Here is a 27,443-nt window from a genome sequence, read left to right as displayed (position 1 = left end):
AATAACCTTAGAAGAATAAAAATACAAAAGTGTGTATCTTATACCATTGCATTATTTGCTTCTGTTCTCACGAGTTCTTGAGGAGGGGAGAATGTTGTGTGGTGGGTGTGGAGGGCTGAGGGGGTTGCTTGGGCTTTGGGTTTTTTGGGTATTTTTTTTGTGTAGGTTTTTTTTTTGTGTAATGTTTTTTTTTTGTATGTTTTTTTTGTGTATGTTTGTGTGTTTTTCCCGCTTTTATCTGTACATCACAGTTACCGCTACAAACCAGGTAGAGAATATTACACACGTAACTGACAGCATACAGCTAGGATACAACTATCAAAACTGAGTATGGTTCCTGGTTCCTATTTTCTCTCTTTTGTCAGATACAGTAACTGACTGTACATTCTGCTACAATTTAGAACATTCGCCCCATCCCATCAGAGGTGGCACCGGTCTAGGAAGCTTTGTCACACGGCAACCATCTACATTCACCACCACACTGACAGACAGACCAGGTTACTGGGTTCCAAAGAACCTCTCCCATTGTTTGCTGTATAAGAAAGAGAATTTTGTTTTCTGCTAAGAAAGAGAAAATATTCTTAAATTATGAGTCTTATCTGAAAGCATGCCATTTTGGGTCAGAGAATTACTTGTCTGTAAGCTCACTTGATCAACTGACGGACAATCTGTCACGAAGCTTTGCAGGAGCACTTCCATCTGATTAATAAAATATTTGCATAAAATATTACAGGCATTCAGCAAAATTTCAGATATAAATACCAAACCTATTCGTAACTCCCTAGTAGAAAGAATGATCAGAATCCACAGACCACATCTTTAGGCAACTATTAATACACAGTTCTCTCCTCAGCAAGGTGTTGAAATCAAATACACTGTCCACAGACGGACCTTACAAAATAATTAAAAAGAAACTGTTAAATGTACATGTGGGAAATCCTCGGATCCTTCAAAGTTCCCAGCACAAAATGTAACGATAAAAGCACATTAATTTAAGCATCTTGAACTATGAAAACTGATTATAATTATCACATCTTTTTGTTTCAACCTACAGTTTTTCCCGGGTCTTATAAATAGCAGCTACTTCACTACTAAATCACATCAGGAGGAGGAAAGTAAGTGGAGCCCAGTACTACCTGAGAGTTAGATGTCTCCAGCATCTAAATGCTTACTGACCGAGCTCTCCATAGCTCTCTTCACATCTGAAGCAAGTCTTCCTTAGTATAAACCCTTCTCAAAACTGGACGTCAAGGCCAATGGTAAGAAACTCATCTCTCCAGTTTATCCAAGTAGTTTTAAGCTTCCTGTGACTGGGCTGAACACTGATTAGAAGAGCGTTATTCAAAAATCCTTCCTAGCAGTAGTACTTCATCCTTTCTTAAACTCCACCCCACAGAAAACAGATGCAATAAACACCTTCCTGCAGTTCAAATCCCAAGCAAAAGAAAATTATGTTAATGACCAGATTCTTTATGATTGGGAATGGTTCAAAGTGCAGCAGATGGAATGAATCAATCAGACTGGGTTTTCAGTAGGCTTGCAGCGAGGAGCCTGAAGAAAAGTCTTCAAGTGCCTAACCATCCTTTTTGTGCTTTGAAAGACCCGGGAGAAAAAAGCAGAGAAATTAACTGGCTTATCTGCAGCTCTGAACCTCCCCAGCACCTTTTGTTCCATGAACTCCCGTGCCCACAGGAGTGATCATCACAACAAAGTTCTGAGGCTGCCCCACTTCAGGTACAAAGCAGTTAAACCAGGAGCCAGCCCTTCACAGTACACAGCACCTGCCAATAGGCACTTCACTGGACAAACAGGTGAAACACACTTAAATCCATGATTGCTTTGTCTTGCCTCGCTCTGTGCTGCTGCCGTCTTTCAAAACCACAGATTTCATTTGCAGTCCAAGACAGACAAACAAGTCTCCCACAGAAGTTCTAGTCCCTTCCCAAAAAAGCAGCAGCTAAGGAAGACTTGATTCAGAACACTGAAGTTCTAAGCAGATGGATGGCTGTAAGAGATGCTCAGTTTTCCAATGACAGCACTGTCAAGAGAAAAGAGGAATACCAGAATGCAGACATCATCTCCTTGCTAGCTTACTGCTTTCTTTGGCTGAAAGTTTATGGTGGGCAGGACAGCAGTCTACCAAGAAAGGGTTTTCAGAGTGTGAAAAAGCAGAGTGATTACCTTGTTATGGCAAGATGACTACAAGCCTAAATATTACAGACAACAGGTTGAAGCATTCCCAGATTTCCATGTAGGGAACAAGCCAATGGAGATCACTCCATCTTCTAATGAAGCTACGGTGTTTGCTGATAGCATAACAGCTTTGTCAGGCTTTGTATGTGAGGGCAAATCTCGTCACACCAAACAGCAATGGCACCACAACTCTCCATCACTGCTAAGCTCTCCTGCATGAAGCTGGAAATACATCTACATCTCTTATACCAAAGACCAGATCCAAAACTGGCAGGGTTGCCTCCTGTGGACCCAAGATATATCTGGAATTTGACAGCCAGAAAAGGAATGGATAGCACTAGAAACTTACAACAGATGTCACCTTGGTTAGAACCGTAATCATGGGATTAACACAGGCACAGGTAGAAGGTGCACTGTGCTATTCTAATTCTAGTGACGAGGACTGTACCTTGTATGTGATGAAATTTCTCCTGATGCAAAAGGAATGGTGTTTTGTCTCATCTCAGCCACTTACAGCACACCTCAGCTCCTTCACACACGGCACTGTAAGCCAGCGATTTACTTTTGTCAAGTCCATGTACATGGTGGGAAAACAGAAGACTACAAGAATGCAGCTCCTCCAGAAGAAAAGGCAACCGCAGCCTCTCCTCTAAAAGACTGAAAGATACTGGAAAAGCTGAGCTGTCATCAAGTTCAACCAGATCACACAGTTTTTAAGAGATCAATAGTAAGTCTCCTTCATCCTGCACAACAACATTCATGTGTTTGCTGAGAAATCCTGATAAGTCACTGTTTTTAAAATACTCCTTCCAGAACAGTAGCCCCCATGCTTTCCAGCATTGCAGCAGAGCTTTTTTTTCTTTGGTGTAAGGAGAAAGCACAGCATAGCCCGAGACCTCAAAATGCAAAGAGGTGGTATGTGTAGAAGGTGAATAGGCATGATGTTTATACTGCTTTTAAAACAAGGAAGGAATGCCTCTGTGCTGACCTACATCATTCCTTTCTGCAAGGTTCAGGAACATGGGCATGTTGACAATACCATTAGGGAAGATGTTTTTAGCACACAAAAGCATGACTTTGCAGTGTTACAAGAAATGTTTGACCACAAAAAAGCCTTAATTTGACAAGGATAAAGGAGATCGATACGAAAAATATTTTCATTTGATAGATATGCCTTAAGTACCATATATTTTCCCCTTTGCATCAATATTTTCCTTTGAATTTTTAACAAGATTACTTTATGGATCTAATATTTCAATTGCTTAATTTTTTTTTTTCAGAGTTGCTAAATATTTGGCCAAGGACCAAAACCAGGGTTATTTGTACATCTCATTATACAAAGGTCAAGTAATCAACTGTACAAAGCTCTCATTCCCTTCTCTACCCAGGTAAATAGGTTGGCCCCACTAAAATGCACAATACATGCACACTCTGGAAAGAACGCTTCTAGCCCTCATCTCCTGAAAAGGTGAAAAGCTATTTACTACTTCAATAGTCATCTTTTTTCCCCCCATACTAACTAGTTAATTTTTTAGTTAGCATTAGTTAAAAGCATGCTGGTAAGTTTATTTTCCCTTGATTAAACACACATATGATTCATAGTAAAATTTAAATTGAATGTTTAAAGTCTTTTATGCTTCAGAAGCCGACATTTCAATTCTAGAAAACCTCCAGTGCCACGCTCAGTATTTTATTCTCTCAACCTGTGTCATTGGAGCCTGTCTGCCAGACACATACATCTGATTCATTCACATAATTACTAAAGTACCACATAAATCCTGCAACCAGAACTATGTTAGGAATTACACAAGGGTGCGACTGACCTGGCTACAAATGCCATATACCAATAAGCTGGAGGACTGTGAGGAAAGGAAAACAAAGAGATGGTGCTTAGGAGAGGCGTACAAAAGCTCCCTGATGAAATACAGTTTAATGATAATCTGAAAGTCACAGAAAACTCCAGCCCCATAAAATGCAAGGCTGGTACATGATTCGGCATGTGTGCGTGTGGATTGGTTTTAACTCATCTTAAGTGAAGCTGGTAATGCAAGGTCTATCCACTAGTCTGCAGCAGAAATTGAGCTGAAGTGCACAAAAGCAAGATCTTCACTGCAATGATATGCATGTGGAAGCCTCAACAGAAGCACAAAGAGCGAGCAAAGCGACCCTGAATTCCATTAGGTTTTTGCTTTTCTTTTTTTCTTTCTTTTTTTTTTTAAAAAAAAAAACAAACCCAGAACATTTCAGACATACGCTTCCCCTTGAGATGGTACAGGTGGGTTGGAAAGATTCCTCTGATCGGCTGCACATGAAGTTCTAGCAGCAAGTAGGGAAACTGGGAAATTTTGGATGAGCTTTGCTATTTAGCAGCATTCTGGTGATATCTGTGCCGCCAAACTTCATGGATCTTTTTGCACCATTTATGAGCATTTCCACTTGGGTCCATCAGGTAATACGTCCTGTTCGGCTATAAGTGAACAACATTTTCATGAGTACTCCAAACAGTTTAACCAAAGAGCTGTAATTATTCCACACTGCCCAATAAATTATTCAGAATCAGCTGATAAACTTCCCAAAAGATAAAATTCACTTACAGTTATTTAACATTATATATTACTTAATAACCATACATCTGGCATCACAATATTGTTAAGCAGTCAAGTTAACACATTGTTGGTGCGTCCCCTGAGACCCACTATATATAGAGAGGGCTATATTTTAAAAGTCCTCCTTAAGAACATCCTTCAAATCTCCAAACCCACTTACAGTTTACAAGGACTTTTCTTGGTGGGTTTTTTTTTTTGCTTTGTTTTTGTTTTGGGGACTTCGGGTTTTAGGTTTTTTTTTTTTGTTTCTTTGTTTTTTTAAATTAAGGCTAATCACCACTTGTACTGAAGGAATTATATTTTCTCAGAAAAAATAACTCCTTAACAAATTACAATAACTGTCCATGGACCTTAGTGCAACTTAGAAAAAAATTAAAGTCACTTACTGTGTGAACAAAAAATGTCTTAAAATTCTTGGCTTCTGGCCGCAACTCTGAAGACCATGGAATTTCTCCTTTTAGAACTTTGTTGACAGGATCCACATAATAGAGGTGAGGCCCTTCTGTGAGCAGCAATTGGCGGCGACGTGCAAACAATCCCTAATAAGAAAAGTAGTGATGCAAAAAAAGCATGAGAAGAAAGTGCAAATGCATAGATCTTTGTATTTAACAACAGAGGCAGAAATAGAACAGCTCAGGGACAGACAGTGTTTGAGTTTGGGGGACCTTTTCTTGTATTCTCCTTTTGCTTTACTTATTGACCTTCCTCCTTTTTTAGGGGGCTGCAGTGCATTCCTACATGGTAGAATACAAGCACAGTTTTAAGAAAGCATATTCAAGTTCTACTAAACATAAACCAACTAGCTGGACAGAGAGAAGCAAAATCTGTTTGTCAGAGATCCCATCACAGAAATCAATACCCATGATTTTGCTGAGAAAATTAAGAACAAGCAGGTAACTTAAATAAGAGAACCCGCATTTCCTGTAAAGCTGACAGACTAACACAGTGCAGCTGAGCAATAAAGTTAATACTTTAAGCTGTTCTAATGTCAACTCTGCCTCTCTCAGGGTGCAGACGCTAGTCAGACTCAGGAAAAACACCACAGTTAAGGAACAGTGTGGGCATGTATTTTATTTTCTGGTACTTGTGGCTAGATCCACACAGAGAAATAAATCAGGACAAAGTTTCTATTAGGTTAGATTAGACTGGGAGGAGGAGGGGGAACAATAACTCATTTACAAACAGTCTCAAAATGAAGACATCAATAGCACATCTACTTTTAGCCTTTTCCAAAAATTAAGAGCACACCACTAAATTATGAAAAAACAATCTATCCACAATAAAAAACACATTTTAAAAAATAAACATAATCATTTAACACTTAGGTAAACAAGGAAGCTCTAAAACAGGTTCCTTATCTATGCTGCAACTGTACGAAAATGTGACAGCTGAATCTTCTTGGAGGGAATTAAGAAAACCCCTTACCTTTCTTTTGTCCACTGGACCCATTTTTAGGATTAAGTTATTTTCTACAAACTGATGCCTAAAGAAAAGAAAAATAACTATTACTCTAGAAGTAATTCTTCTACAGAAACAGCTTTTATTATTACTATTAATTGCTATTACTAAAACCAACTTATGGCAACTGTAAGAAAGAAGGGATCTTTTCTGTTTCTCTGTAGAGGGAAAACTTCTCAGCACTGATGCACCATCACTTCTCAAACATATTCCACAACATTTTCTAGGCCTTGTAGTTAATTCTAGAAACAGTATTAGGGTTTTGCTGCTATTGCTTTAAAAAATAGAAGTTAAGAAAAATCTAGTTGCTAATTGTTGACTTGAGGATATTAAGATTGACAAATATTAATGTGACACCAAGTAACTTATTTTTCTGCATTCCTTACTGCTGTGTAAGTACCAGACAAGCTATATTCAAAGGTCTTACCAAGGATTTCCACCAGCTTGTTTTGCCAGAAGTAACTTCTTTTCATCTTCAGAAAACTGTAAGTCCAGCTCAAAGGAATTGTTGTCAAGATCATGAATATACTGTTCAATATTTCCTCCTGTTGTCTGTGGTGTACTTGTCTCTGGGGCAGACAGTGAATGGGAAGAGGCAGAACCAGAAACTTGCATGCAACCAAACTGACTCAGGAGATTGTCATACTAACGGAGGAAAACAAAATGAAGTCAAGAAATTTCTTTGATTAGAAAGCTTATTTTGCACTAAACTGTGGCTTTTAATTTAAGTATGCTTTTGTTTAGTATGCTTTTGGACAAAAAGACAGCCCAGCACTTATCCAAAAAAGAATGCTAATCGGTACTTTTTCCAAACACTCATTTTATCAGAAAAAAAATCCTAACTAGTTCAAATTTTAACCATTGTTAGATTCTTAATTGATTCTTCATTAAAATATAACTAATCAGTAGTTTCAATAAAAATATTTAATATGCAGTAACTATGCTTTCATAGAAGTCTCAGGCAGTGTCAGAATTGAATATAGCAATAGACAAACATACATTCCCATAACAGTCTTCATCATCCTCTGACATAGCAGGTAAATACGCTGTAAGTTTTGGGGGTGTCTGAAGATGTAGGTTCTCCCACACAATGGATTCAAAGAAGGGGTGAGCCTTGAGAGGTCCATATCCTCCCATTTCTTCACAACCTAATCTGTTGGTAGCATCTAGAACCTGAACAAATTACAGTTAACATGCGTAAAAATAGCAAGGAAGGAGCAAGCATCATTCACATTTGCATAGCAGCATTCAGACACTTAAAACCAGTTGGTCTCACTGCCCTAAGCATGTAATACCTAGAACATAAGGAGACTGCTTATAACACAAGACATTGGCAGCATGTCTTGGCAGCAACGTTTTGTATTAAATCAGCTCACAGATCTAGAGAAAGGAGGATTTCTTTGGGTCCACATGATCTATCTCCCCGTAATGTATAGAATGCTTTTCAACTAAATGATTCATTACAGAACTCAATAAGAATTAATCTGAGTACTATGTAAACCTAATCTTAATTTCTGTGTGTAATGCACAGTATTTAGAACTGTTTGCTTCCATTTCAGTGAAAGACATTCCTTGTCCACACTTTACAATTCAGATTTAAAAAAATAATCATTTAAGTGCTGTCTAAGAATGGATGTTGTCTTTCAAGACACTCCTCTACGCAGTCAATAATGCTCCCAGTTGTTCTTACTATAAGGTTTGCAGTAGAGTGCATAGAAACTTTAGGAAAAGAGAACTACATAAGCTGAATGCTTTCGATGTCATTAAATCATTTAACAGCAGCAAATATTTACCAATAGCTTTTCAACAAGGTCTTTTGCCTTGGGAAAAAATTTTTCTGGGAAGTCATATTCCAACTTTATTATCTTCTGGAATATAAGATACTCATTTCTGCAAAAGAGAAAAATATTAACTCTCATTACCAGCTGTCCATGTTTCTTTCACCTTAACAGTGCACAACCTGGACAAATACTGAACAGGAGACCTACAAGTGAAATCACATTCCCACAAATCTTTCTAGGGCAAAGGGGTACAGCCTTCCAAGTATCTATGATCCTGTAAGCATCAGATACTTGAATAATAAGAAAAGTTCAAGCGCCTCAATGCATGGGTAACTCATGCCCTCTTTGCATAGGCATAGTTACCTTTACGGTATAAATTCATGTGAAACCCTAGGATAAACTACGGAATCTCTCTCAGGAACTCTAGTTATAGCTGTCTAAGCACCTTCATGACATCAGAAAGGACAAATAAAAGCAAGCACAACAATAACACCAACACTGCACCATGAAAAGTTGTAGTTCAGTACTGGTAGACAGGTGAAAGCTAAAATCAAGTCAACATATTTATGATCCACATGTAAAGAGTTAGCTTAAATCTCTTACCCAGCTCTAAATGGAGGCAATCCAGCTACAAGCTGATATATTATACAGCCCAGAGCCCAGAGGTCAGAGCTTCAAAAGAAAGAGGAATAAAACATATCACACATTTTCCTTTAAGTTGTCTTTAAACAGCAATTTAAAAAAAAAATTTAAGCTTCTGCTAGCCAGAACATAGCACAAACACACTGGACAAACCTGCCTAGTGCCATCTCCACACTACCCGCTCTTCATTCATTGACAGCAGAGCAGGAAAGCAACACAGCTTTCAAAAAAAGAGCATGCAGTAACCATCCCACAACAACTCACTGCAAGCACATGTGCAAGACAGCTGAATTCTTAGTCAAAATAATGAATGACTATGTAACCAGACTACAAAGAATACTTACTACCTCCGACCGCAATTCAAAGTTGCATCCAACTTAATGCAATATATGCTCTTAAGAATTAAAATCCTTTCCTCTAAATACCTTATGTAAAAAAAGCCATAATACAGCTTTTTCTCACTTAAATCTTTTCTAAGACACAAACAAAAAGGTAGGTTACATGGTACATGGGTGAAGGCAAGTCTTAAGTTTCAGTGTGTTTGCCTGCAAAGGTACTTTTCACTTATTTTACCTTGAGGTAAACTACACAGATTTGATTAAAGCTCAGACACCCTCGTGGAAACCTAGAATACAAACAGACGCAAAGCTACTAAAATTAAGAGTTGGTTTGGTTTTTTTTCAAAAAAGATGAACCACCATGTGACTTCTAAAAGGAGATAACAGCCTGATGAGGTCTCTCCATGGAAAGTCTAACGGTATTTCTACCATTCAAGAAACGTTAGCAGAAATTACCAGTTATTCATTTAAGAGATCTCCTTTCCCTATGATTTCTTGGTGTTTACTTTGATTATTCTTCCACCACTGTAATTAAACAGATACACAACAGTCTGTAGGTTACCATCAAAAGCCAATTTAAGTGAGAAGAAATTTCTTGAGGCTATCACTCATATCAGGCAGAGATGAACCTTAAATCAACTGCAATTTGATCTAGATACAAGTAAAAGAAAGCTGTAGCCTTTCCCCTAACTGACAGAATGCAACACACTGTTGCTTTTACAGCAGGAAGTACCATATTAGAGCAAGCTTATATAAAATAGAATTAAAATAATTTTATTATTTGGATAACAGAAAAGGTTTTTCTGATTTATTTATGGGGAAGAGAAATCCAATTTCACATTACACACCTTCTCCTGACCACCTAAAGCCATCTGTAGAGTTTGTGAAATTAGATGAACTTGGAGAACCAGCACTCAGGCAAGAAGCAATCCTTGTTAAGAAAAAACTATTTCCAACTCTCTTAAAAAAAACCTTTATACTCAAGCATCTTGTTTCTTTCCAACACTACGCTTGCTTGATTGATTTATCCCCCACCATTTGACTGTATCCTGACAGTGCCAGTGAAGTGCTGAAATACAATAGTCCTCACCTTTTACAGGCAGATTTCTCTGTCAGCAGCTCTGGAGAAACATACTGTGCCGTCCCTACAAATGAGTTTGCCCGTGCTGGTAAGAAAATGGAAAGAAATAAGCAAATATATACTTATGCAGAAGCCAGTCTTCCCTTCTTACCCTAATATAAAAACCCAAAGGGAACCTATTGCAAGTTATGTAATGCTACAAAGAACCCAAAGGAAACTAATTTCTTTACCCATCAACAAAACCTGCTTGAAAGAGACCAAGCAATTAATCTCAGTGATATCTATTTGGTTCAAGAAGCCAGGCATCTAGGCACTTCATCAAATTCAGTTCAGCCTTGCACTTTTCTCAGGCATTGCTTACAGCACCATTGAGTCACAGGTTAATACTAAGCAACTAGTGACACAAAATGCTATAACCTTCACATTTGAGCAACTCTGATATCACTGGCGTTAAATACATAAGCAGGGAAAAACTTACTGTTTCAGCTGAGCCACAGTAATTTTGTACTCGTTTTGCAAATGAAAAGTAATTTGAAGTAGTTTAACTTCCTGCTGTATGTGGTGATCTAGCCAGCTATGCCACTACACCAAACATCATCTCTTCTGACATAACCTAAGCAGTGACAGTCAAAGCTGTTTCAAGATCTCGCAGTGGTTTTGTTGTATAAGAATGATATTTGAAGGTAACAGTTTGGCAAATAAAATGTATGCAAATTTTCAAAAGACTGCTTGCTGTAGTCATTTCTGTCACAGGAAGTAAATGATGGCATACCTTGTCTGCTATCTGCAGACAATACTTTTGCTGTTCCAAAGTCTGTTATTTGAATGTGCATATCTTCATTTAGCAAGATGTTCTCTGGCTTAAGGTCCCTGGAAAAGAGATTTTTATATTTAAAGAGCACACAAATTAGAGTCCCAAAATTGTCTATCGACTTATGTACGTAACACTATCGTAAATGAGACATTCTATAAACACTGTTGTGTCAACTCCTCTCTAACCTGTAACTGTCAACATGCAGACCACTAACAGATTTTGAAAAGTCCGTTGATTAACATGATATTCTAAAAAGATATGAAGTAGTAATTTCAAAACTAAGCTACTGTGCATCTTGTTTGCTCAACTAAAGTAGAAAAAAATCCCAAACCCTTCACTCCCAAGCCTTAGTCTAAATAACATCTGACACCGATATGTCAGTGACATCTACTAGGCCTGCTCACTCATTAAAAAAACTTTAATTCCTCGAACAATGGCAACCCCAGCTATGTGTCCAGAGCAGGTAAGAACTGTAAACCACCTCCATTCTTCAAGGACAGCATGTTTATAGCTGTCACATTCAAACCCATGTGTAATCTGTATTTCAAATGTGCGATACCATTTGCACGGACACTGCCTCTGAGTGTGAATAAAGCCAGACCTCACAGCATACACACACAACTCAGTAATACAGAGTTAGAGGTCAAGAGGTTCATTAGCCACAAAAGAAAATGGCACTGGGTTACACTGTTATGATATAATTTACTTTGCACCAGGTTTCCCTGGCTGGCAAAAGACAACACACTTCCCCTCCCAAAAGTGTCTTTGGATGCTCATAAAATAACCTAGAAGCACAGGAGTTGTTTTGGCTGACTGGTAAGAAAAAAAACAGTGCAAATTCAGAGCTGTTTCCATCAACCACTGTGCAGCATAATTTCTCTTTGCTTACAGCCCCCATTATTGAAATGCATGGGTTGTGATTGTCCCAGCCTAATGGGCTGACTACAAAATCAAAGTGAAACCAGGAGTTCTACCCTTGGCCCCTGGCCCTGTAGAAAGTTTTATGCTTTCAATACTCTCGACATTCAGCACCCTTAGATTCTATTCCCAATTACTTTACAGAAAAGTATTAGGACAATGCTTTGTTCTTTTAAATACAACCGAAAGAAGTACTAATGCTGTCAGGCTTATGATCAGTGAGCTTTTTGACAACTAGCATCTCCTGTTCCACGAACAACTGTTTAGGAACCTACAGGCACAATGGATTTCCTACCCAAAAAGAAGTTCTGCAGTTCAGATTTCTCAAATCTATAGCTTTGATTTGTTTACTAAACATGAATGGCAAAATATGGTTATCCAGACAGTATAACTACACGAAGACCAACTGCAAAGGCCCTGTTAAAAGCTTGGCTAGACTTCAGCATTAACCTAGTTAGCATTCCACTTTGTGGAAATTATTCGCTCAGTGGAAACTGACATGTTAGTTTTACTTTTCCTGAAGACAAAGGGCACTCTAATTCCCACACCAGCAGAACTCTGGTTACTTTTGGTACTTAACACCACAGGAAAAAAACGTAGTTAACTAAAAGACTCAATTTCTGGTTTTAGAGTAGCTGACCAAGCTTGACAAAGACGGGCTTTTTGGTAACACTAGTTCTAGGCCAAAACCTTTTCTTACTTTTTCCTGCTAGAACAGTTGGTCTAATGACAGAGATTGTCTCTCCTCCTGAAGTTTTCCTTGTTCAGCTCCCTATGCTAACAGCACCAATGCCAACAAAATGCTATTGTGCTCTCCTCACCTTTCCGCAACATCCACTTGTCACTTTGGACTTCACAAAGAATGTTTCTAGAAAAAACACCTTACGCATAATCAAACACATGTTGGTCTCAACTTTGTGTTACCTGTGAATTATTCCTTTTCCATGCAAATACTCCAGGGCTGATACAATTTCAGCAGTATAAAACCTGGTACAGGTCTCATCAAACGAGCCAATTTTGCGTATATACTTCAGCAGCTCTCCGTTTTTGGCATAGCTAAGCCCAAAATCTGAATGTAAGTATAGTTAAGGTTTACCACTAAACCTCTCCAAAACAAAAAAACCCCACACTTCATTCCAAAGACGGGAATAACACTAAAAATACATGAACAAGGGGGAAGAAGTAAAGTTGGTTAATTTGGAACTTTACATGCCAGCTGCCCAAACCGATTTCTTAAATACATTAACAGCCCAGGATACAGGTCCTGACTTCTTAGCATAGCAAAGACTACATAAAGGGTTAAATGCGTAGTTTTTCCAGACAGGCACCTAAATAACTCACTTAAGCCGTATACAAAATTGTCTTCAGAAGTATTTAGGGGTGTAATGAGCATTCAGTGTCAGTTTAAAATTGCCCCACCACCTGGAGAGTTGGGAAGTCAGCCCAGCATTCAATAAGCCAATGTTTACATTACAGAAGGGAGTCCTTGGACACTCCATCAGTGCATGCAGGCACCTACACATACACGACAGTGCCTGTTGGCACAGTGAGTGGCCTCTGTGACAAACACAGCTGCTTACAGACCCCAGGAACAGCCTGGTCTATCCTTGTACCCTTGGCACAGCCCACTCGAAGCCAGAAGTTTAGGAGGAATTCGCATGATTAACATTTTCTTCACAAGAAAAAAGAAAAGCTGACTGCAAACCAAAGAGCTTTCAAGATGAAGCTGCATTTTGCAGTCGCTGCTAGAGAGAACCCGGGAAACAGCAGCCCAGATAGCAGGGTTTCAGCTTCCCATCATTCAGATATTCTGTAACCACTTCACATAAGAAAAATTTTAATAGATCTAATTGTTCAAATAAGAAACAGCAGTAAACATGGCTAGCTTCCCATATTTTAAACACAGAGATTGTGGTGGGTTTCTGCATACATCTGAAATAGACCATTTCCAAAATGTTTTTCATACACTGTCCGCTTTTTAAAAAATTATTTTAAGTTTAGAATGCTGCAAGTCACCTGTCAGCATTTACCACAGAATAATGCAAGTTATTCTTTCATTCATCCCCCCTGCCCCACAAGCCTCTCACGCTTCTCTTCTATTTTAAATATCTCGTTATTTTCACCATTCTTCTTAGACAATGTTTCAAATGAACCAAAACTGGGGATTGTTACTTGTAACAAACCGTTATAGCAATTTTTAAAGCTCAAAGGATACACAGCTTTTCATCGTCCTGAAAGGTGAAGTAGAGTTTCACAAAAAAAGGGTGATCCAGGCGGGACATCACATCTCTCTCTCGTGTCACATATGGCACCTTGTTTTCTTTTATGATATGACGTTTTTCTAGAATTTTAACTTAAGGGGGAAAAAAAAAAGGTGTGAAAATGCAGGAGGCACAACCAAAGTCCATCTAAATAATTTGTTTTGGGTTTTTTCTGGTTAAATAGAATTATAAAATCTCCAGCTGTCTCTTGAACAGATGTTTTGTAACAGGACTATACTGACAGTGTATTTTTAAGAACCTCATGTTGAAGGAGTCAATACTTACTGGCATATTCTCTAGAACTTGCCAGTTCTCGAGCCAAGACAACCTGTTAACAGAGGAGAAAAATATATTGCAACCATTCATTAAAGACACGCACTAACATTGATTTTGATCTTCTAGGAGGTACTTAGAATACAGATTGTCCAAAATCAGTGACCACAACTGCAATCAACAAAATATTTAAGAATGTGTTCACGTGGTGTTGACTTCAGCAAGACGTCTGCAGAAATCCAGCTCAGAACAGCAACGCTACTCTTGCTAAAAGACTCACACACCCGACTGGGTCATCACTGATCTACTGTTTGTTTTCAGAAGAGTTCTAAAGATTGTAATGCCAAGCATAGTAAATTTTCAAATCTTCTTTAAGGGGGAAATAAAAAGCAACAAGCACGCTGAGGAATATTTATAGAACTCTATCACAGTACTTTTTCTTAAAATAAACGGCAAAGATTAAAAAATAAATTTTATCTGAAAGATCAAAAGAAGTGAGACAGAGCTTTCAACTATTTACAGTTCATTAGAAAAAAGATTTAAAGAAAGGGAATGAGAGCTATCCCATTAGCAGAAGCAAGAGAAAGCAGTTCTACATTTTCAAATATAAAAGCTTTTAGACGAACACAAATTAGAGCTCATCTTCAAGAAGGAAACTTATAGGACAATCTGAAAATTCCTACTGCATGAATCTGAGCAATAACAGACAGCTACAGTTTGTGATTTTCTCATTTTAAGTTTATATCCATTGCAATACCTTGCTAGAATCTCGACATTATACATCTGGTAGGAGCTCTTGCCACAGACAGGACATTGCATAGAAATTCTTTCCACAACAATCTCCTAGCTCAGTTCCAATCCTTTATATCATAAAACTTTAACATGGCCCATTACACTATCAAAGTTATGTTAGAAAGCAGTGTCTCTGGTGAGTCTAAAAGGTACTTGAAAAATCAGCACCCATATTTAGCACATCACTTAATATTAACAGTTAAACTTAAAAAAACCATTATGTCCACTCATTTACTCTCTCCAGATTTAAATCTCAGCAATATCACTTACACAACAAATTTTCAAGTTTCTATGAGAAGAGCCAAATAACTTGAATTAAGTGGAATTACCGTTGAGAAAGATCCTTCACCCAGAATTTTCCCAAATTTGAAGTCATCAGGTCGTTTCTTCCGAGGCTGTGGAGGCTGCTGTCCCGTGTGTTGCTGCAAGGAGTTTGAAGTAGATCTTGATTCAGCCGCAGTGCCCTCCATGTTAGATCCCTGTCTGCTGCCACAGGTGGAAATGACAGATGGAGTGCTGGAATCTGCTTGGTTCCTCACCATTGATGGGGATGAGCAGGAGCATAACACCACACTAGACTGGATTGGAACAGCATCATACTGAAAAGAGAGATGAAACCATTATTCCCATACCTCCAAATAATTACCATGCACATCTGCCCTTTACTTCCATAGGAGCATCCTATAAAGTCCTACTTGAAAAGGTTTTCATTAAAATGTCTTTAGCAAAAAAAGTTGGCATTTATTTTTGAAATGACAGCTCTAAATTTGTTAGACAACTCTGTTTAGGTCATGCTGCGCACATACATTTAGCCATAAGCCACAAGTCAGAGCACTTTAATTCTAGAATGCTTTTTTCCAAGCTCAAAAAGCCCCCTCACACGAAGGTATCAAATTGCATGATATATTCTCCTACGAATAACGTGATCTTCAGATTTTTTCATGCTTAGAGACAGAGCCATCCTTCCAATCTTAACAAGTAGTAGTTTTCCTGAAACTAAAAGAACTATCTAGTTATATAATGAACACTGGTATTCGTGTGTAACATCACTTTAGAGATCCAAGTTACAATGAACTGCAAACAAACAAGCAGAGCACGAAAACTTTAATGGAGACAAAAGATATATTCCTACATTTTTACTTGGAATTCTGGGGAAGGACAAGAAAAGAGAACAGCATATAAGAGGCAGATCAGCTGGAGGGTTTAAATAATCAGCAATACTTAATACTTTTTTACAAGAATGCCACAGTCTATGATCTTCTAAAACAAGGGAGATGGCCTTATTTAAATTGTACATATGGTCACATAAAGACATTTCCAAATCAAAGAACCAGCTACAACCCAGAAAACAGCAAGTACAAGAAGATACACTCTAAATGCCAACTCTGGTAACACTCGGCAACTCATAGTTTGGTACCCTTTTATCAGCTTTTCCCAAGTTAAACCAAGGAAACTTGTTAAGCTGCCTTCCCTTCCTGTTGTCAATGAGCCTCCATCAGTCTGGTGGGTGCCTGCTGCAAACATTTTACTTGGAACTGCCCAGAAAGCACAGAAAATAGAGCTCTGGTGAACAACTTCTGACAGTAACAATTGAACCAGGGTGCAAACAGAGAAATATTTAAGAAAATGAATGTCTGAACACTACTTTTTAATCTCAGTATTCTAATGTACATCTAGCAAAATGAACCTATGACTCAATGAAAATCCTACAACCTCAAAACAGAGGCACTATGCAACCCTGGCCAAGCCTGTAACAACTCACAGTGGTATACATATAAATATTACTTCTGACAGAAAGAATTTTCTCATGAATTTCAAATTGATTCAGAATAATTTTTTGCATTTCTATCACATAAACCACTTCAGAAGGGGAACTGGACTTGGTTCAATCATGCATAAAGGCTTAAAGCACCCAGCTCCCAAATCAGCAGTTATTCAGCAGTTATATGCTCTATGCAGAAGGGAAAAGCAGTGCTTATTTACTGCTACACTTCTTTCAAACCAAGAGACAATTCAGAAATGCACTTTACTTATATCTTTAGTGAGCTCACAGAACAACAAGGCACAAACACGTGAACATGTGCTTTCTAAACTGAGATGAAGGTAACAAGGTCAAAACCAGGACAACTACTACTCTCCTCTTCCTCCGCTCTCCATTACTGATATACAAAAATCAATTCATAAAAGACTGGAAATTAACTATTATTCAGCAACTACTCTAAACAGCATCTTTCAAGAGGCAGAAGGGAAGATATTTTAGCTGACACTTTCCCCAGAGCAGTTACTGTCCCCAATGCTCTCACAGCCCAACTGAATTGCCTGCCTTTCAGGCAGCTGCTCAAACAGCAGCCTGTGTAAAGATACACAGCAGCAAGAATTAAAAAACAGATTGTGCTCTTTCCAGTCAAGAGGCAGTAAGGCTGACACAACCAGGACTGCTCCACAACACTGATGCCAATATAAGAAACATCCCAGTAGCTGAAATACTGTAAATAAACCCCACGTGCACACAGATGAAATATTAGGATTTAAATGATTTTTAATGAACGGCCTCAGTTAGGGTATTCTAGAGCAACCCAGGTTTCACAAGTGAGCAAAGCAGCAGCATTGTGGGGGATCTCATTAGATCCTACAGCTAGTAAGATCACCTTGAAAGAACACACATGAAAAAATACACACCACAAAAGCACCAGAGTGCACTGAGAGAAAATGGGATGGGGGGTGAAGTGATGGATGCAGTATATTTTTTTTGCACAATATCTGAAACTAAGTCAAAGAATATCAAGTATAGAAAAGTCCTGAGGGAAGAGGAGACCAGAGTAAAGGACTTTGTAGGAAGAGAAGGTTATTTCCAGCCCAGGTGTAACGTCAATCAGTCTCCTACTTTCTCAAAGGAAAGTCAAAATCAAGAACAAGGACAGAGGAAGATGCTGTAGACTTAAAGTCTACCAGTTACCTAAGAAATAACAGAACTATGCAACTAAGTATGAAAAAGTTGCTCCTGCACTTCTTTCTACACTCCACACATGCTTGTTTAGTATTGAGTGTCCTGTATCATTCACCTTCTCGGTTTTATTTTGAAAGATTCCAAAACACATCTGCAGAGACTACTCATGTTCCCACATACCAGTCTTCACAAGTAGCAGAGCACACCGCAACACTGCTTTGCTGATGCGGTTCTACCAACACTAAAAGCTGCAAGAAAACTTGCAGAGACTGGGCCTTCTGAAGCTTCCAGCATCTTTTGACTCCTATCTCGCTGATAGGATACTGAGCCCTGATGATGACCAAGTACCTTCACTACCACTAAACTCTACTAGTGAAACCTCATTTCTATCACAAAGCAAGTCAGTGTGAGCAGGATCCTAACCTATCACTGGTCTGGTAACACTTAGTCTGACAGCTGACTGTGTTACTGAATCTCTAGTTGCTTCAAGACACAGGGCAGGCACGATCAGAAAAGCTCTTCCATCCACTTACCTATATGGCATATTTTTTTGGAAGCAGAACTTCCTAGGAAAGTATTATTTACACAAAGCAACATGGGCTCTACACTTCAACTGCTACTTCTGTTTTGATTATAAACAATGCTGACAGAACTGCATAAGGCGGCACACTGGCATAACTGTATGAATGTTTTACATAAACTGTAATACAGCTCTGCTAAATGAAACAATGCAGATGGACATGCATTAAACGTTTGACTCAGCCTGATGACGCCTGAAATACAGAATACTGTGGAGGAAAATTAATACAGGACATATTCCAAGTAAAACTGGTTAAATTCTTAAACAACTTCTAATAGTCAACCCCAAACAAGAATCACTTCTGGTTCGCACCTAGATTGAGTCTAAGACAGAAAAGGTTCAAAGCAAGAATCACTGTGTAAATTTAAACACTGAAGAAAAAAAACCCACACGCCACTCGACAGTCCCCCTCTCTCTCCTGAAATCTGTGCTTATTAATCTCTTTTAGCCTTGTGGTATCAGAGAACACAGAACTCAGGATCACCTGCAACTCAACCCAAGTCTTACCAGCTCTAAGAATTAGTGAGCAGTGTACATCATGAGTCACTGAATAACGCTAAGAAGTTCACAGACTGTCATGAAGACAAACCAATACAAACACGCACACTCTACATCAGCAAAGTCTGCTTAAAAGATGACGGGACTCAGAAAGCAATATAGCAGCACCCTAGCATATCTGTGAATTAATCTTTTCACTACAAAACAAAATTTGAGAGGCTTTCCAAACAGGTACTACATGATACAGTGTAAGATAAACCCCCCAGAGGTCACAGTATGGAATCACAGCTTTTACATCTCTGCCAAACACAACCCTTCGATACAAAACCAGAAAGATCTTACAAGATCCATGAATCTAGGATTCAAGGTCCAAATTAATATACTGGTCTTCAAGTTAAAGTATGGAGTCCATCCATTTATCTGTGCAATTGAGGAGCAATACAGGCCTTTATTTCCCACTAAGAGAAGGTAATTGTTTTCACTGGGCAGGTGCTTTGCAGTTTTAGAGACAAAGCTACTATTTATCCACACTGAGATTCTGCTAAAGATCACCTAAGATAGACAGACTTGGCCTGAGAGGCTTTCTAAGTTATTTTGATATTGCCACGCAAGCCAAAAATTCTGAAGTTCATTTTGTATTGCTTATAATTTAAACATTGACAACCTGAGGTCTCCTAAGGATTTATCTGCAAAATGCAAAGGGAAAAAACCGAACAGCTAGAGAGATATATTTAACGTATTCATTTCATGACACACGGGTGTTTCAGGTGATTGGCAGAGATGCAGCAACTGCATTTGACACACACCTCGTATCTGAAAAAAGAGCATAAGAAGGGGCAATTAATAGATATGATGTACAGCTTTTCCATCATCTTCCTCCCCCTGCCATATCCCACAACAAAAATGTTTACTTTCTCCAGCACCTATTTGTGACAGCCTCCACTTCAAAGGCTTGAACACAACACAACACACCCTGGAACTTCCAGAACACCCCACAAGGAAAAAAAGCAACTCAGTCAGGTGCTAAGAGGGGCCTGAATAAATCTCCTCAAACTGCTCCCCAAAGGACCTAAAGACAGAATGCTGGACAAAGCAGGATGGCTCAGCCACCAGAAACCTACGTTAATATACAAAGAAACACTAACTCAGAATAACAAAATCCAACTAAAAGCAACCATACCAGTGCAGGGAGCACTGCCCAGGTGGCACTTCCCATCACATACCAATGCCATTCACGAGTAGTCTGCAGGGTACATAAGGGTCACCACGTGATCCCTATCAATATTCAACACCAGATTTCCTTTCATTAACTCTGTACACTGCTGTATCAGTGTGACTGCCATGAATGAAGGCAAACCAGAATAGTAACAGACAGAGCACTCTCATGAACTGCAGTCAACAGCCAATCTCACCCCTCACATCCCCACGTCTATTTCTGCTGACTTGCTTGTAAAAATGGAGTTGTCAGGCTCTCTGCTATGTGGCCAACAGCATCCTCTTTCTGTTAGCCTACTGCACACTTCATTGAACGTCAGTTTACATTTATACATGCTTAGAAGTTTGTCAGATGATTAGAAGAATTTAATAAGACACCTATTTACCTTTAGGGTATTAAAATATCTGCCTAATGAGAAAATCCATTCATATGCCTTGAAAAGCAAAAAGATCACTAGATGCTGTCAAGACCGTCTTTGATCAAGGTTCATAATTTGTTACCAATTACTGCATTTAAAATAACAAATTGAAATCTCATGTTTCAATTATAAAAGTTATTTTAGCATAACTTTGGTTTTTCCAAGAGAATCTGAAGTCATACATTGATCTGGAGTGAAATCTTTTGATCTCAGAAGTTGCCACATGAAAAATCCATTGTTTAATAGACTATTTTTTGTGAATAAACCATGCAAATTTCAAAAGCCATTCAGATGTATAAAAGGAGGATTGTTGTCATTTAAACAGACTGCAGAGCTAACTGATTAAAGAAGTCTGGGCCCTGACCCACCAGAACTACGCTCACCTTCCCACTCAGCACCACATGAAACCTCTCCGGTCCTGGAAGGTAAATGTTCACTGAAGCACTGCGTAAAATTGTTCCCCCGCCCAAAATCTCTTTAACGAAGCATCTTAGAAATGACCATCATCTAAAAGAGAAGACAACTTCTTTAACAACAATGCCCTGGTAATACATTTCAAGATTGAAGACTGTAAGAGTTAATGGAAGGGGAAAGCTTGGATCAGATAGTTTTTCAAAGACAGTTTTCTACCTAAACAGTCTGTAATCTTCGCGATAGTAAACAGTCTGTGATCTTCGTGATAGCGGGAAACAGAAGTATGAAAAGAATTCAAGTTGATATAGTCTGCTTGCTGTATTAACGGCCCTCATATAACTTTAATTTATATTTAAGTAATATGAACGTAACATTGAAAATACTTGTAATCATCATAAGATACAGATATTATTTCAGAGGTAACATATATAAAGTCCAGGCTAATTCTGACATCGTGCCATACTCTAAATACATATATATATATATATAAAATAGTAACCTATGAGAATTTATGAGTAAAAATGTTCTTTTCAGGTATATTTCTTCGTATTACTGTAAAACAAGTAGGTTGTGAAAAAAGACTGAAGTATCTAGCTGGCAGTGGTTTGCCTGATACTTGAAATCGACTTTGGAAGATTCAAGCCCTATCTTCAAAACAATCAAGAAGGTTAACTTTGAAAAAGGATCAAAATTAATTGACTTATCTTCTTAAGCTTTCTGGGTGTACATCCTCAGCAAGTTCACCATATATAGAGAAGTGTTTCAAAGTTTGGGGAGACATACTGTACTGTTCATATAAAAATCTCAAACCACGAGAAACAGAGTTCAGCTCTGACACTGCCTCCTTCATGACTGATCACCCACCACCAGCTCCTTGCTTTCTGCGGTAAATCTATCACAGTTTATCCGTGAGCGAGTAATGAAGAAATCCAAGTCATGTTTTATCAGAAAAAAATGTAACCAACAGGCTCAAGGATTGAGAAGCACAAAGAACACCTTTATATTGTTAGATTGTTTTGACTCTTCATTTAGGGAATAAAGGCATATTACCTACAAGACTGGGTTTGTTTCTATAGAAAGGAACTTCTCACATACAGAGCAGTGTTGACCCAAACATTGTAGTTAATGCAAATGCCTTTTTCTAATTTGCCAGCCTTACACAAATGGTGGTATTTCCTTCCACTGATTTCCAGGATTCTAATTCCAAATTCAGGTAGGGATTAAAGCTAAGGAAAGGATTTGTAAGAACCTGCATATCGGCCACATACCCTCTAACCTCTTGACTGCTAAGCAAAGCACTCAAGTGCCAAGCACCGTCAGGGGCAGAGATTATTTAATGCCTCCTTCCACCACATCCCCCCAGCCTCAAAACAGATCAGAAACAGGAAACCACAGAAATCTCCAAGAACTTAAAGTCAGCCTATGGCACAAATAGCTGTGTACATAAACAAGTCATTGAGAATGTGTGTCACACAAACAGATCCAGGCCAGCTCACAAGAAAACAAAAGCCATCTGTAATTGCAATAGTCTGGATCGTATTCTACACCACCAGTTATCTCATGAAGCACACCAACACCAAGAGGTGCTGTGCCACGCAGAATGGGGCTCATGCTAACAAACACAAAAGGGATTCCTACCCTAGACTTTCGTGCTAGCAATTCTGGGAGACAAAGTGAACAGCTTTGGGTGAAGAGCAGAGAAGCAGCCACACAGAAGTGGCAGCACACAGAGATGGAGTGTGCAAAGGCTGGACATCACAGTTAAGAACTGAAAATTCCTGCACGGCTGATAAAGAACTGAACATCAAACTAAATACTTTGTCAGAAGAATGTGCTAAACAAGTTAATCCTTGCAATTTTTCACCATAAGGAATTATAGGAAATGTGCCTGGTTAAGTATTTACAGCCTGTCTTTTAAAGCAGAAGGCAAGTCTCAATTCCAATAGTCACACAACAAGTCAGTTGTTTCCTACGGTGCTGATGACTACAATTCAGAAGGTGTGAAAAATAAAGAGTTCTAGACCAGTTAACTTTACGCATTTGTGTTTGGTACCTTCACATGCTCCAGTCTGACCTTAGTAACTTGCCACAAGCTTACCTGCAAATAAGACGTCAGAAAGAGAAGGGAAGGGGGAGTGAGAAAATATCAGCTCCTTCCCCTTTTTTTGCTTCTTTATTAACACACATTATCTAACTTGGGCCCCTGCAAAAAAGTGTTCCCATTTGAAATACAAGAAACAATAATTCCTTAGCTTGATACAAATTCTTCAGAAGCTCAAATAGAGAAAGACCTTATCTTTCAAATGCAGTGTCTTCGAAATTAAGTTTTTATCTATCCGTATTAAAAAGTAATTTCTCACTTGCATATTTCCTGATGTCAAAAATGTGCTAGTTCTACTGCAACCCATACAGTTTTTCTAGGAAAAATAGGCAAAATACAAGTTTACTGTTAAAAAAACAGGAATTACTAAAATATTTCATGTCTCCACAGATCAAACCTATTTTTACTACGCTGCCAGCTTATTACTTTTTTCAGCCTAGCAAAGTGACTGTGCCCTTGGTTTCATGCCTTCTGTACCAAAATTCCTGCAAGTACTTCCATAGTCAGCACCCCTTTCCAAGTTTTAACTGCAATGGTGCCTTCCAATTGATCTGCTACAGGGAAGTGAAAGGAGCCCAAGTCTGCAGAGTACGTTACAATTTGGCTGTAGCTGGACACCGCAGAATTTCAGGACCTCTATGGAACTGACATTACTTCTAGCACTGTAAGTAACAGACAAAAAATCTCAAGAATTGCTTTTTTTTTAGAAAAAAAAAAGCTTGCCCACACAGTGGATTAACTGCTTAGTTGAATATTGCTACTATTACGTTGGATTATTCTCTGGATCATCTCCTTTCCACTTGTTACTAGCACTTCCTATGGCAGAAATACGAATGCATATAAAATCACTCCTCTTAAGCTTCTTCCAGCTTTTCACCTTTGAGCACAATCTCAACATCTGTATCTTTTACTATTTCTTACTCCTGCAGCCTGCTTCAGTAGGGGATCATCAGAAAACGTATCCCAGTTAAGAGCCTGTGCATAAGCGACCCAGACTCCTCACAGCCTTCTATGAAAACCAAGGGACGAGAAGATTAGGCAGACAGGCCTAATACAGGGAAACCCCTTGAGTCCGTCTGGCAGTTTTATACCTACAAATAACTACAGACAGAACTCTCATGTAGCCTACTCCAATTTCTGGAGCAGATGCAGAACTTTCTCTATTAAGAACCCAGTTGTTTGAAAAGCGGAGTTAGTATTCCACGATGGAAGAGGGGCGGGGAGGGGAGGCTGGCAGTTTTGTTCAGACACATCTGTGACTAAACTATAGGTTTGATCAGGTCAGAAATACTAGTAGAACCTAATAACTGCAAGAGCAGCTACGCCCGATGTCTCAGAAAACACTGATGTAAATAACCGCTCTTCCAGAGTCTTAATTTTGAGAGAGAGAGCACTCCCTGATAGGAGACCAAACATGCTAACAGTGAAGGCTTTAACAGAAAAGAATGAAAACCACACTGACACTCGCAACTAAAGCAGCACTAAAGTAGTTTTCTTCTTAAAAACTGCAATTCTGTCCTTGGTAGTACATCTTCAGAAAATAGCAGAATGGCTTAGAAAGTGTCCCTTCAGACAGAAACACAGAAATTAACAGTTATGGCAGAGGAAGGCTGGAATAGTCCTTTCAAAGCTGTGCTCAACTTCCTCCTCCAGCCTTTTGCATTTATAATAAAATAACCACAAAACTTATCAATGCCATTAATTCCAGCACACAGACATTAACAGCAGCTTGCTCAGAGTCTCAGAAATACCGTCTCCCTATATTTGACATCATCTGAATTACCAAAAGGTTAGCTGAATCTCTCTCTGCTACTGCCAGTCAGCACACTTACCTGACCACAGAAACATTAAACAGGATAGAAGAGACAGAAATGAAAATAAGTTACCCTGGAAAAAAAAGTTTAGTTTCAGCAAAAACAGTCGTCAACTTTGCTCTTCATTCATTGCCTCTCTGGGAGCTTCTCTTACAGACAGAGACCTAAACTGTATGTAAAAAAGGAACAGAAATGGAAGTATTTTGGAGATAAAAACCTGGAAAGGGAGGCAACAAGCAAGGACAGAAGCACAAAGGCAGGTGTTATTCCCTGTTCAAAAGAGTCCAAGTAAACAGAAGTCATCCCCGATGCTCAGAAGCAACCACACGGAGCTCTAGCAAGCGGCAGGAAAGCAAAACCAATTCCTTTAATAGTCAAACGTTACTCTATTTCATAATCCTCGACGCAGTATTTCACGGTCTCCCTGCAGGGCTATTCCACGTAATAATTCTCGTCTTTAGTCAACAAACACGGTTACGTGTAACACCCCAGCGAAGAAAGCGCCGAGTAGGAAGAGGGGCGCTCCGACACAGGACCGGCGCCGGTAGGTCGGTCTCCGAGAGACAGAGACAGAGAGAGAGAGAGGGAGATAGAGAGAGAGACCCTCCCCGGCCAGCGCCAACCGACGGAGAAGCCTCCGGCGCCGCGGAGCGGAGCTGCAGCCGGCGGAGCGCGGCGAGCCCCGGCTCCCGGCAGCCCGCACGGAGGGGCGGGGCGGCACCGGCGCCTTGACAGGTCTCCTCGCGCAGCTGGGCCCCCGCCCCGGCCCAGCCGCGAGTCGGAGCGGGCGCGACGCCCGGCCCGGCGACCCCGCCGCGACACCGGCTCCGCCTTCACCTCCCGCCGCGGTGAGGCCCGGGAGCGAGCGGCGGCGGCGCCGGGCCGCGCTCCCCCCACCGTCCGCCCGTGCGGGGCCCCGCGGCCCCCGCTCCCCGCACTCACCAGGCGGCTGCTGGCGCTGGCCATGGGCCCGCCCGGCCGGCGCGGCCCGCGCTGCCCTCTCGGCTCCCCGCGCGCGGCCCCGGCCCGCGCCTATGGGCGCCCGCGTCCCCCCGTGACGTCACCCACAACAATCCCCCCTCCCCACGCCGCGGGCGGGACTTCCGCTCCACGCGCCCGCCCATTGGTGGAGCTGCCTGTCGCTCGCGGCGGCCCCGGAAGGGCCGGCCCCGCCGGGCCCCCTCTGAGCATGCGCGGCCGGGGGGCGGTGCCGCCGGCCTCGGCCCCGGCGGGGGGGGGGACGGGGGGAGGGCAGCGCGCGGGCCCCGCCCCCGGGCGCGCGTCACGACGCGGCCGCGCGGAGCAGTGACGTCACGGGGCGAGCGCCACACGGGCCCTCCCGCCCCTCCGGGCCAAGAGCCGAGAACGGGAGCCGAGAACGGGATCCGCGGGGCTCGCGTCCCCAGCCCGGGGGTGACCCCGCCGGAGAGCCCGGGGCGGTGGGAGCCGTTAGCGGGGAGACTCGGATGCGTTGTGAGCAGCGTGGTCGCCCCTTCCCGAGCCCCGGGGCTGCCGCCTCGGCCAGGTACCGTCTTTAGCAATTGAGATGCGTCAAAAACGTTCCCGAGGTCAAAGCATGTAAGATCTGCGCCTTCCTCGTCAGCTGGAAATAAACTCTTGTAAAAGCTGAGTCGATGAATCCATTTATTTCGTGCTCGCTCTTTAATACTTAAGACATTAAAAAAACCTGTTTAGTAATATACTCCAGAATCCTTTTAAAGAACAAAGTTGGGCTTGTAGCTTTATCATTATTTTGGGCTCAATTTTTCCCTCATTTAAAGTGAGACTGGTGATCTTTCAGAAGTCCTCTAGGCTTATTATTCTGCACGGCTTCTCAGAAATAATGTTGCAGCATCTGCTTTGGAAAGTTATTTAAGGTTCACTGGGGTTTTTTCTTGTTTGTTTGTTTTTTGCAAAAAGTACTTCGTGGTGAATTCCGTCTGGCCCTGCAGAACGTTACACACCCGCTAGGGGCTTAACTGAAACTTTGTGTGTGCTACCCTCCTCTCGCTAAAATTAATAACGTGAATTATTCTGTTACAGCATTAATGCCCTAAGCTCTGCAAAAGCTTTTTGCTACTTGGCAGAGTTTCTGCTACTTTCCTTACCGTAATTCATCATTGATGTTTCCCTGGAAGTTTCTATCTTCCATGATTCCCTTTTGTTTGCACAATTTAAAAAAACCCACCACTTCTCTCTAACCTTTCTGGACAAGAAAATCTTCTGCTTTTGCCTACTGGAGTTACAGGTATTTCCCTGCCCTGCAAGAGTGCGTGACCTCAACAGCAGCATTTCCTG

At 40.4% G+C, this 27,443-nt stretch overlaps 1 protein-coding gene across 1 annotated transcript; it reads right to left on the bottom strand.

The window, feature by feature from the left end:
* Nucleotides 1-222: 222 nt before the first annotated feature.
* Nucleotides 223-26,225, bottom strand: PDPK1 (3-phosphoinositide dependent protein kinase 1). Its single transcript, XM_069870616.1, has 14 exons — nucleotides 26,088-26,225; nucleotides 15,487-15,756; nucleotides 14,378-14,420; nucleotides 14,047-14,184; nucleotides 12,756-12,900; nucleotides 10,872-10,969; nucleotides 10,109-10,184; nucleotides 8,642-8,710; nucleotides 8,051-8,147; nucleotides 7,257-7,430; nucleotides 6,685-6,902; nucleotides 6,225-6,282; nucleotides 5,186-5,338; nucleotides 223-4,660 (listed from the first exon to the last, which is right to left on the bottom strand). The coding sequence occupies exons 1-14, from the start codon at nucleotides 26,109-26,111 to the stop codon at nucleotides 4,553-4,555; spliced, it is 1,671 nt and encodes a 556-aa protein (XP_069726717.1). The 5' UTR covers nucleotides 26,112-26,225; the 3' UTR covers nucleotides 223-4,552.
* Nucleotides 26,226-27,443: the final 1,218 nt, after the last annotated feature.

The sequence above is a fragment of the Phaenicophaeus curvirostris genome, chromosome 16, assembly GCF_032191515.1.
Source record: "Phaenicophaeus curvirostris isolate KB17595 chromosome 16, BPBGC_Pcur_1.0, whole genome shotgun sequence".
In the NCBI taxonomy this organism is placed as follows: domain Eukaryota; kingdom Metazoa; phylum Chordata; class Aves; order Cuculiformes; family Cuculidae; genus Phaenicophaeus; species Phaenicophaeus curvirostris.
This window is presented reverse-complemented; position numbering and strand designations above follow the sequence as displayed.